This window comes from Trachemys scripta, chromosome 5, assembly GCF_013100865.1.
Source record: "Trachemys scripta elegans isolate TJP31775 chromosome 5, CAS_Tse_1.0, whole genome shotgun sequence".
Lineage (NCBI taxonomy): Eukaryota > Metazoa > Chordata > Testudines > Emydidae > Trachemys > Trachemys scripta.
Window position 1 is genome coordinate 83,769,591 of NC_048302.1, and position 12,087 is coordinate 83,781,677.

At 42.9% G+C, this 12,087-nt stretch overlaps 1 protein-coding gene across 1 annotated transcript in view; it reads left to right on the top strand.

Moving 5' to 3' along the window:
• Positions 1–3,485: 3,485 nt before the first annotated feature.
• MTMR7 (myotubularin related protein 7) overlaps positions 3,486–12,087 on the top strand; it is a 96,415-nt gene continuing 87,813 nt past the window's right edge. The window contains exon 1 of the mRNA XM_034772523.1: positions 3,486–3,671. Coding sequence (XP_034628414.1) covers positions 3,648–3,671 — 24 coding nt within the window. The 5' untranslated portion in view covers positions 3,486–3,647. The remainder of the gene's footprint in view (positions 3,672–12,087) is intronic.

Genomic DNA, 12,087 nt, shown 5'->3' on the forward strand with positions numbered 1-12,087 from the left:
TCCACGAGAACGCGCGAGGTGTTTACAATATTCATGACTGCTGTCTTGAGCTCAGCGGGCTCCATGCTTGCCATGGTATGGAGTCTGCAGTGTTCACCCACCCAGGAAAAAAGGTGCGAAAATGGTTGTCTGCCGTCCGTTGCTTTCATGCAGGGAGGGAGGGAGGAGGGAGGGAGGAGGTGAGGCTGTACCCAGAACCACCTGCGACGATGTTTTTGGTCCCATCAGGCACTGGGATCTTAACCCACAATCCCAATGGGCGCGGGAGACTGCGGGAACTATGGGATAGCTATGGAATTGCTACCCACAGTGCAACGGTGCAGAAATCGACACTAGCCCCGGTACTTGGACGCACACCACCGAAGTAATGTGCTTAGTGTGGCCGCATCCATTTCGACTTTATACAACCTGTTTTTCAAATCCGAATTATCTAAATTCGGATTAATCCCGTAGTGTAGACATACCCTTGGTTGGAGGTTTCAGCAGATAGCTCAAGCACTGAATGGGCATGAAAAGTGAACTATCCTGTCACTCCTGAAGATAGTCCCTCTAGGTCAGGGTTGAGGTGCATTGGAGGAGAGTTTATTTCACTACGTGTGCTGTACCTCTTATATGGATAAACAAAGGATTTAAGTCTCCAGGGTTGTCAAAATGGCACATTTCATGAGCACTAAATACATATAAAAAATTTAAAAAGAAAAATAAAAGAGCTTACCACAGCTTTCTATGACAAGTACAGTTGTCATAACTTTTATTTAAACACTATTTCTATGTGCAGTTCTCCATGAATGATTTATTCAGTCCAAAACAGTAGCAAATTCTTGCAGCATATTCAAAGGTTGGTAAATAAACAATACTGTGTACACATTCCTTTATTAGCACCCACTTAGGAATCTGAACTGGAGATGAAGGTACCAGTCATGTTCCCCTTTAAGTCTGGTAGCTTTGCTATTGACTTGAGTGGGAGAAGGACTAGGTTGAGTTGGCACAAAATGTACCCAATGGTGATATCAATGGTGACAGGCAGGAGTGCTGGAACAATGTGTATAGTGGGGGTGCTGAAACCATTGAACCAAACTGTAAACCCTGTAAATAATGGAAAGCACTTCAAGCCAGGGGTGCACCTATGGTGACAGGGCACTGTAAATTGGAAGCATCTTTCTTACTCCAAAATGATAATGTTCTCTTTCAATTTTCCCTATTGTACTGACAGCAATGACTGCCAAATGATGATAACATAAGCAGTGCACCATATTAGTTGTAACTACAAAGGAAACATTTAATGACTGGATAATTCTTAGCAGTTGTCTTGCAAAAATGATCAGAAGAAAGAAAAAAGTGCCACAAGTTAAATTTTTGTGAGATTCAAACCCTAGTAAATGCAAGCAAGTTTATGGATCCCACTCAATGTATTTTCAAGCAAGGCAGTGCATCCCCGGCCCTCATTCCAGATCAAAATTAGATACTAGAAAATGAAACATTAAAACCTCCCACCCTACTAGTTGATGATGGCTAGTGGTGTCTCAAAACAGAGGAGTTCAGGTCCTGCATAGAGATGTAGAACTCCTCCATGAAGTTAAGATTTATGCAGGGAAGCGCACACACACACACACATCTGGACCTCCAACCAGGGCTTTCCTGCAGGGTCTGCAGGAGGGTGCAGCAATCCCCATGCAGGCATGGCCCTGGCCAGTTTCAGGGTAGACTCTCATCCCGTTAGGGAGCGTGTTTAAGCCATCCGAGCATGCTCAGTAAATAACATCCACTGAAGCAGCTTCAGAAACGGGGAAGAGTGTGCAAAAATGGGGGTGAGAAAGGATGAGAGTCAGAGGTGAAAGTAAGCCCGTGCGGGCCCTTAAAAGTGCTGCCTGAGCCCAGCTACCGGAGCTCCAGCGGTGCTTTTAAAGGGCCCGGGGCTCCCCACAGTGGCTGGAGCCCCGGGCCCCTTAAATCACCTCTGGAGCCCTGCAGCCACTACCCTAGCCCTAGCCCGAGCCCTGCTGCCTGGGGTAGCGGCAGCGGGGCTCCCACGGTGACTTAAAGGGCCTGGTAGCTCCAGGGTGATTTAAAGGCCGTGGGGCTCTCAGCCACAGCCAGAGCCCCAGGCCTTTAAATCTTGAAAGGCCCCACCTCTTCCAGTTGAGGCCATGCCCCACTCAGGACTCTGGGGTACAGCTAAGTCCTTTAAACTACTTTCACCCCTGGTGTGAGTTGCAAAAATAAGGGAGAAGGGCTGGCGCTCCATAGCGCCCTGTACACACAATGGTGGCACTAAAGTCCCAGTCCAGCCCAATGCCTACACAATGCAGCGATGCTCTATCAGGAAAGCTGTAAACAGCTGCCCCCTAGGGATTGATCCAGTTACTCTCTCTCATGCCAGCCCCATCTCTCCCCAGGGTTAAATGCTTCCTTCCAGGTGTTTAAAAGAATATCCTGCCAATATCGTAAGTGCTCACGCACACGCTTTTTGCCCCATGTACACCCAGCTGAAAGCAGAGAAGAGGCATGAAACGGGCTAGGGGAGGGTAGCTGCCGACTGACACAGCGCAGGCATCATCCCCATCCTTTTGCGCTTTTTCGCGTTAGTGTCCGTGCGCCTCCCCCAGCCACGTGAGCCTCCAGCCCTCAACCGGGAACCCTCATTTCGGACAGTCACCAAAATGTTTAGTCCGATCCTCCAAGCGGATCAAAGTGAATCCCTTGCATGGTTCAGGCCAATCTCTCAGTTTTACTGACGGGTCTAGCCCATGGCACGTAGAGCTGAATAGTGGCTACAATTTCCCCACTTTGTTCAGAGAAGGTCGGCAGTTCCCGACTAGTTTAGAGACCGCGGTTTCTCTCCACTTTGCTCCCCGGCCAACAGCAAAGGACAGGCTGTGGGAGTCAATGGTGGTTCTCTTTGGTCCCTGCCTGCATCCCGGGGCAAGGAACGGGTGGGCAATTTCTGACTCAGGACAGCGATTGTGTCAGGAGTTGTATCCCCCGGCAAAAAGCTGAGGATGCGATTTCTGACAGGGCTGTCAGCTATCAGAAACTCCAGCTCCTGGACCTTGGGGTCAGGGGATGCGGCAAGGCCAGCGACCGCGGCGTCTGGAAATCGCTTACTCTGGACCAGGGGATGAGAAGAGAAGAGGGGATGCAATTCCGGCGGAGTCCCGCTCTCACCTGTCACATTTTCCTTCTCCAGGACCTAGGATGAGGGGATGCTTTTTAAAGAATGGAGTAAATACTGATGTCAGCTAATGTCAGCATTTGCAACTGGATGCAAAATTAGACAGAGATGCATTCATTGGCACTACTCCGGCCCCTCTGGAGCGGCACTAGGTAAAGGCAAGACCGAACCTGTCAGTCTTTAGGGCCTCGCTGCCTGCGTTTCCTTGCCGCCTGTGCGGGCTCAGGCTGCATCTAAGCTGGGGAGGAGGGGGGAGGGGGAGAGGGGAAGCATGGCAGCTGTCCTTGGGGGTGGAGCCAATGACTGACCTGCAAGCATCGAAACAGAGGTACAATGCATCCCCCCTTCTTCCTATTCCCCCTCCCCCCCCCCCCAGGAAAATAAAAATCTGATATACAGACTATAGATCCCTACGAATCCATCCCTGCTCATTGTGGAAGGTGCATGAGACTCATTTGGGAGCTGCCTGGACGCCATGGAGCACATCCGAATGCCCAAGGTTGGTACCGGGGAGGCAAAGCGGAGGAGGTTGGATGGCTGCAGTGATGAGTGATGACGAGGCTTCAGTGCTTAGCTCAGGAGAAGCCATCAGGAAAAAAGATGTCTCTTGTGTGTTGATGTTTTTTTCTGGTTCGTATGGAAAGAGATTAGTTCATCTCTAATTAATAAAAAATAAATAAAAATAAAGCCCTGCCGATATCAGGGATGAATATCAACCTATCTATCTGCTTTAACATTTTAGACAACTTCCTATTAAATTAGGCAAAATATTCTAAGACATGCAAAGCATTGCTCTGTAAAGTTGATTGAAATGACTGCTTAGTTACCCTGGCTTAGCCATTGTTGCTAATGGAGACCCCATCCATGGCTGCTCTTGCTTACCAGAAGTAAGAACTCCCGAACTTATCTGCTTTTCATATTCCTTTACTTTTATTTTACTATTTTATTATCTTGGCCTAGATTTTATTTAGATTTTGGAATCTGGTATGTCTGATCTAATCTAATCAGTATATTTATATAGTTGTGCAGATAGGAGGTCTATATTTGTTAACAAAATTACTGTCTTTCTCTAAACAGAAGGAAATGTGATTTCAGCATACCAAAATTCTGTGTAACAGAAAACTCAATCTGAACTAAAAATTTAAATTGTAGCTACAAGTAACATATTTAATTGAGAGGAATAAATGCTAGTTTATTTATTTTTTACTTTTAGCTAAAAAATTTTGTGTTAATAGCCCTAAATCTGTGATTCAACACTGTTGTTTTTATCTGGTTTGTGTATATTCCTGGGTCATTATTGTTAGCCATCATGGTAACATAAATTCAAGATCAGGGCCTCTTGCTGCTGAACCAAGATTACTAGGCCTGTAGCTGCTGGTCAGTGAATATATTGTGAAAATAGAGTGGTTTTCTGCATCAGAAGAGACCTTCTTATTTCTTGGGATTTTGCTGCCTTCATGGATAGAGGACGAATACCTGTTTTTAGGGTCTGTTCTGCTATGGAAGGAAACACCCATTGAGAATAGTGTGCATAGATCTTCTTCTGCCCATCACACAGTGAAAGTGTGCATGAGTAAAAATTGAAAATACTGACAGATAAGAACAAAAACCTAAACTAAAATAAATATTTGTGTTTCACTTTAGATAAAGGGCCTGATCCAGCTGCCATTAAGGCAATGAGATTTGGCTCATTGGCTTTTCCAGAAGCAGGCTTTCAAATTGTTCTCACAATAAAAAAATATATTGTATATCAGATAACATTAAGGAGTGTATTGTCAGTGACTTGGGACTCCCAATGTTTCTTTTGCATTGAATACTCTATTCAAAATTGGATGGCATTGGCTCCTTGTCTCCCAGCCAGCCCCTTACATTGTGTATCAGTAATAATGAAAGAAGCTACATCTCTGATATAATACAAGACACTTAGAATTAACATGTTTATTTAGAACATTAGTGTTGTTACAAAATCCTTTGTAATCATAATAATAACAGTTGATGAGAAAACAAGGTGCTAAATATGAGTGGGTTTTGAAATAACTCACCTGCCCAGTTACTCCCAGATACCACTGAAATATCACTGTTATCAGCAGTTAGCTGACCTGCCTGGTAACAAAACAAAAATCTTTGGGTCCAATGTGAAAAAAAGAAAAAATTAAAAAAGAAATTACCAGAAAAATAACTGTGTGGCATTGATTTTGTCTTTAGTTTTTACCACCTGGAATTTAGTATAAAGCAGACCCCTTTCAACTCCAGCAACTTTAAAGGAAATAAAAGAGAATAGTGTGCAGGTAAAAGATAGCCTCACTGTGCTGTCAGTGTTCCTCTGAAATGGATTCCCCCATTCCAAATCCATCCTCAATCAAGTAACTGGCTTGTTCTGTGACTGTATCTCATAATACTGACACCCCCTTACACCCAAAGAACGCTAACCAACCCCTCGAAACAAATGTCCCAGGAAATTAATAAAATCTAAAAATTCAAAAGAAAATCCCTACCCAAAGAGAATTTTTACCCTGAAAAGGGAGAAGTGCTGAGATTCCTTGAAATCCACTAGGGACTTCATTATTGCTATTGTTTTTATGAAGAAGGTGCTTAGATGCTACTTTGATGGGTGCCAGTATAAAACTACAAGATAAACCAAAAGTGTTATACATATAGCTTTGTATATTCTGGCATGCAACTGTTCATTTTTATTTATTATTTTTAATAATCTATAATTATTTCACAAAAAGAAGGACTAGCAAATCTACTGTTCTACAGTCTACTACTTAATAACTATCATGTCTTCCCTCTGAAATATATTGTGTAAAATATATACATATTTTAGGAATAGTGTATGAAATATAATAAGTCTCTGAAGTATAATTTATAGAACCGTTTGAAAAAAAAATCAGATTTTGAAATTATCTAGCAAAAAAGGGGGACAAATTTTCCACCAAAAGTTCATGAAAATTTCTGACTTTTCAACAAGCACTAATGACTTAGTTAGACAGATCCACCTTTTTAATCTGAAATCTCCTTAAGAATCATCCTTTTAGAAGTTGAGGCATTAAACTATGGCTGCATTGATCAGGGTCCTTCCATTTCCAAATTTTACCATAATTCTGAAGGTGTGCTCCAAGCACAGTACCTTTTGGACAGTATTCAAGTCAAGTAGAGAAGCCCATTTTTGTTACAGTTGACTTCAGCCAGTTTATCGGTTCCCAATATACTGCAATTTGTGACTTGTTCCATTAAACATTTTTTAATCATAGGGGCTGACTGAGTTATTTAAATACAACTATTCCTTGACTTCAGCAAAGCTTTTGATACGGTCTCCCGCAGTATTCTTGCCAGCAAGTTAAAGAAGTATGGGCTGGATGAATGGACTATAAGGTGGATAGAAAGCTGGCTAGATCATCGGGCTCAATGGGTAGTGATCAACGGCTCCATGTCTAGTTGGCAGCCAGTTTCAAGCAGAGTGCCCCAAGGGTCGGTCCTGAGGCTGGTTTTGTTCAATATCTTCATTAATGATCTGGAGGATGGCGTGGACTGCACTGTCAACAAGTTTGCAGATGACACTAAACTGGGAGGAGTGGTAGATATGCTGGAGGGTAGGGATAGGATACAGAGGGACCTAGACAAATTAGAAGATTGGGCCAAAAGAAACCTGATGAGATTCAATAAGGACAAGTGCAGAGTCCTGCACTTAGGACGGAAGAATCCCATTCACTGTTACAGACTAGGGACTGAATGGCTAGGAAGCAGTTCTGCAGAAAAGGACCTAGGGGTTACAGTGGACAAGAAGCTGGATATGAGTCAACAGTGTGCCCTTGTTGGGGCATTGCCAGCAGATCGAGGGACGTGATCATTCCCCTCTATTCGACATTGGTGAGGCCTCATCTGGAGTACTGTGTCCAGTTTTGGGCCCCACACTACAAGAAGGATGTGGAAAAATTGGAAAGAATCCAGCGGAGGGCAACAAAAATGATTAGGGGGCTGGAGCACATGACTTATGAGGAGAGGCTGATGGAACTGGGATTGTTTAGTCTGCAGAAGAGAAGAATGAGGGGGGGATTTGATAGCAGCCTTCAACTACCTGAAGGGGGGTTCCAAAGAGGATGGAGCTCGGCTGTTCTCAGTGGTGGCAGATGACAGAACAAGGAGTAATGGTCTCAAATTGCAGTGGGGGAAGTTTATGTTGGATATTAGGAAAAACTTTTTCACTAGGAGGGTGGTGAAGCACTGGAATGGGTTACCTAGGGAGGTGGTGGAATCTCCTTCCTTAGAGGTTTTTAAGGTCAGGCTTGAGAAAGCCCTGGCTGGGATGATTTAGTTGGGGATTGGCCCTGCTTTGAGAAGGGGGTTGGACTAGATGACCTCCTGAGGTCCCTTCCAACCCTGATATTCTATGATTCTATGAATTTAAGAATTATATACCAGTGGTATTTGGAAATGGTATACATGAATGTACAGCTTTTCCTGCAATTAGTGATAAGAAAGAGACATTATTATTATTATTTAGAACATGTATTACAATAGCACCTACATGCCTCAATCAAGATCAGGACTCTATTGGGCTTGGTACTATAGAAACATATAGTGAGGGATAGTCCCTGCCCCAACGAGCTTATAGCCTAAGTAAATAAGACCAACAAGTGTGGGAAGAGAAACTGACACACAAAGAGGTAAAGTGACTTGCCCAAGGTCACTGAGCAGCTCAATGGAAAAGGCAGGAATAGAAAAGAGATCTCTTGATGCCTATGCCAATGTGCTAGCAACTAGACCACACTGCCTTAGTTCACATATTTCTAGTAACACATACAGTAAGAATTAATTACACATAATCCATTGAATTTCCCAGTAAGTAATCATGTAAGGCTGCATATGTATTATACTATGGTAAGGACCTCTTCATACTGTAAATGCCTTCCTATGCAAGAGGGGTCTAATGTGACCAAATTTAGCAGCAGCTAACAATCACCCACTGTTAAGCAGTGCTGTGCATACAATGAAAAAATGGACTGTCTTTTTAGATGCAAAAATTAACAGTAAATCACTTTCTGCCATTAATATTGATCCGACAGAAAGGAACTTTAGAGAAGCTGCCAAAAACTGAAATGTTCACTAAGTGAAACTAACAACCCACAACAATCTTCAAAAATTAATAAGTTATGTTCATGCACAGACTAAAAATACACTTTGTTAATCTATATAGAAATGTTTCTGACCATAGACACATTAAGAGAAAAAGAGTCCAAAAGATACGTTGGCTTCAAATGAAAATTTTATTCACTGTTGCTAGTGAAATATTACATTTTGCTTAGCCACATCTTGTAACGTTCATCTTTTACTGTGTATTGGCAGCAGGCCTTCTGAATTGCAATGTTATCATAATGAATATACCAGATTGATCCCTGGTGTAATTCTGTTGTCTTCAGTGGAGTTATTCCAGGGATGCATTTGGCTCAGTATCTCTTGTTAACATAGCACTTAGATGGTTAAGGTTGCTCTAGTGCTTCAATTTTTATGCAGTTATAAAAAGATCTATTTCGATAGTCTATATCTCAGTAATTATTTAAGACAGTGGTTCTCAACCGGGGATCCACAGCAAGGAGGTTTCAGGGGGTCCACCAAAATAAATCGGGCTTCAGCTTTGGCTTGATCCCTGTGCGGCGGGATTAAGGCTCTGGCTTCAGCCCTGGGCAGCAAGGCTAAGGGAGGGATCGTTACTTTCACCCCCGACTCACCTTAGTGGGCCACCCAGTAAGTTTCACACTGAGTAAGTAAAACAAAAATAATATTTTTTTGATTTTTGTACCTATTTTATCATTCTCTTATATATGTGTGTGTTTAACTGTATAACTATCAATCTAATACAGCTTTTAAGCTACTGTATATGCAAAAAAAAAAAAAAAAAAGCTGTGGCACAAGTGGGCTGTGGCATTGTTATAGCATGTTGGGGGGCATCAGAAAGAAAAAGGTTGAGAACCCCGGATTTAAGATATAGATCTCATAGTATATGCTTATATGACAATATTCTTGTCTGCCATATTACACTCCAAAGATAATTTTAAGAAGTCAGACTGAAAATTTGTATCAGAGTATTGTCTCCTTTAGTTTTAAATTAATTTTTAATTGTTTTCATCCAGTAAAAATAATAATACTGTGCATTTAGATAGTGCTTAGCCTACTTTTCGTCTGAGGAACTCAATGTGGTTTGTTAAAGCTTTTTAACACTTCCTCTGTGAGGATACAAATATTATTACATAATTACATATAGGGCACAAAGAATGTAGGTGATTTGCCCAATGTCACATCTGGGTCAATGGTAGAGCCCGGAACAGAATCCAGGAGTACAGACTTCCACTTTCCTCTTATGATCACAAGACTATGTTCCCTAATGGGAGCAGAAGCTGATACTTGAATCATCCCTGTTGACTTGCCAACATTCCAGTTCAAATGTGCAGAACATATTACCTAAACTGATTACAAGATTCAAGTAGGTGAAAGTGGAAACAACTTCTGACTTCTGCTCTTTTACTTGCAAAAAAGCATGTGCCTTTTTTTTGATAAATCACTCGTGCATGTAGAACATGGAATGTCAGCAAGTTTTTCTTTTTTGGAGCTATTTAATGATTACGTGACCAAATTATAACATATGACCAGTTTCACTGCTACTGAATACTACCCCATGACTTCACTTTTGAATGCTTGGCAACAAATCTGTGTTTTCCATGACCTTTATGTCTCAAAAGAATTGGATTGGAAGACTCCTCCACTTCAAGGACAACCTCGACTAAAATTAGCTATTCTTTTTCTCACTCTGCTATGTAGAGGCATAGTGATGATGGGGCTTGTTTGGCCCTTGCTCCTGATTGAGGCTTTGGGTCATTTACTTAAGACTGCATCAGGTATTTGTAACATGGTGCAGACTCACCACCATGGCATCTCCGGCTGCACAGTCCAGGAATTAGCTCACACAGCCCTGGAGCACCTGATATGGGCCGGTGTCTTGCCCTGTTACTTGCCCCATTGTCTCCACCATCTCTGGCCCCATGTCCCTGCCAGACCCAGGTGCTCCTTACCTGGGGGTGCTGCTCCACAATAGTGCCCCCACACTCTGGGTTTCACTGCCAGTCATCATCTAGCCCCTTCTTTCAGGGGAAAACTGCAGTCTGTAATGGCCACTCATCACTGGCAAGGGGATTGGACCTGCTGCCTTTTGAGCCCCAGCTGCCTCCTTGCAGCCCTAGTACCTCCCCTGGCCTTTAGCAAGACATCAGCCCAGGGACTCACCCGGCCAGAGCTCCTCAGCTCTGCCTGCCCTTCCCCAGCCCTGCTCCATCTCAGGTACCCTGCTTGCTCTCCCAGGCAGCCTAGTTCTCTCTGCTCCCCAGCTGGAGCAAGAGTTTCTCCTGTGGTAGGTCAACACTTACTTCCGGGTCCGGCGGTAAGCAATCGATCTTCTGGGATCGATCCCGGAAGTGCTCGCCGTCGACGCCGGTACTCCAGCTCGGCGAGAGGAGTACGTGGCATCGACGGAGGAGCCTGCCTGCCGCGTCTGGACCCACGGTAAGTTCGAACTAAGGTACTTCGAATTCAGCTACGTTATTAACGTAGCTGAATTTGTGTACCTTAGTTCGAAGTGGGGGGTTAGTGTGGACCAGGGCCTACTCTCTCAACCTGCCCTTTTATCATGGCCAGCTGTCCCCTAATTGGGTGCAACCACACCTGTGGCTGACTACCCAACCAGCCTCCCTTGGCTGCTTTTAACTCCTTTCTGACAGGAGTGGGGTGACTGTACAGTACTATGACCTCCTTTGAGTGCCAAGTTTTTTGTCTGCTTTCCAGCCACTGTTGTGGTCATTATTTACCATTCTGTTCTGAAGGCATGTAAAAGAATTCAGCAAGTACTGGTGCTTTCAGATTTGGTAACCATTGTTTGGTCTTTTACTGAGTTCAGAAGATTTTAGTTTAAAGTTTGATTAGCCTTTTTCTTCTATTTTGATTATGATCACTGTATTTGACTTAGATTTGAAATAATGGATTTTATACTCACTCACTTAACTGAACACGGCCTTGATGTCATGATTTTGTGATAGTCCATTATTGAGTTTTTCTTACAGATAAAACTCCTATTTTTAGGCCACAATTAGATTTTTTTAAAAGATTCCATTTACTTTGGTTTTGTGCCCTTTGACCTTGACAATGAATCAGAATCTGGCTGCTAATGACATTTAAAATGTAATGCACCGGCAATCATTGTGATCAGACACTCCAGACATATTTTCTAGAGATGGACAAAAACTTGAACTTCACATCTGAACCACTGGGAATATTTGGGGACAAAGGGTTGGATTTGAACCCCCAGATCTGTACCTAATCCTAAAATTTTGGTTCTGGGTTGAATTAGAGTGCTGAAGGGGCTTGTTTACTAGTACTAGTTTGGATGTAGCCTAACTCTTACAAGAACAGCTATTCTCATAATATTTCATCATAAAATTGTGGAAATCTTATGAAAACAATCTTATGAAAACTGTTTTTCCTCTTGGTTGTTCACCATCTTTGATATTTGATTCCTTTTCCCCACGTTTATTTAGTAGTATTTTTGTTCTAGTGTCCTCTGTTAGAGTGTTAGTTTAAATGATTCCCCTCTGTCTACTCTCCATCCTCAAGTTCCACAAGTTATGGCTGATCCTCTTAACAGTATAGTTAATTTATTGCATACATCCTGTGTTCTGTCAGAATTTCAATATGCATTAATTGTTCCTGTTTATAAAATGTGTCATTCATTCATAGCCTTCTGTAATTCACAATTTCTGGCCTATGGTAGGGTTACCATACGTCTGGATTTTCCCGGACATGTCCGGCTTTTTGGGCTCCAAATCCCTGTCCGGGGGGAAATCCCAAAAAGCCGGACATGTCCGGGAAAA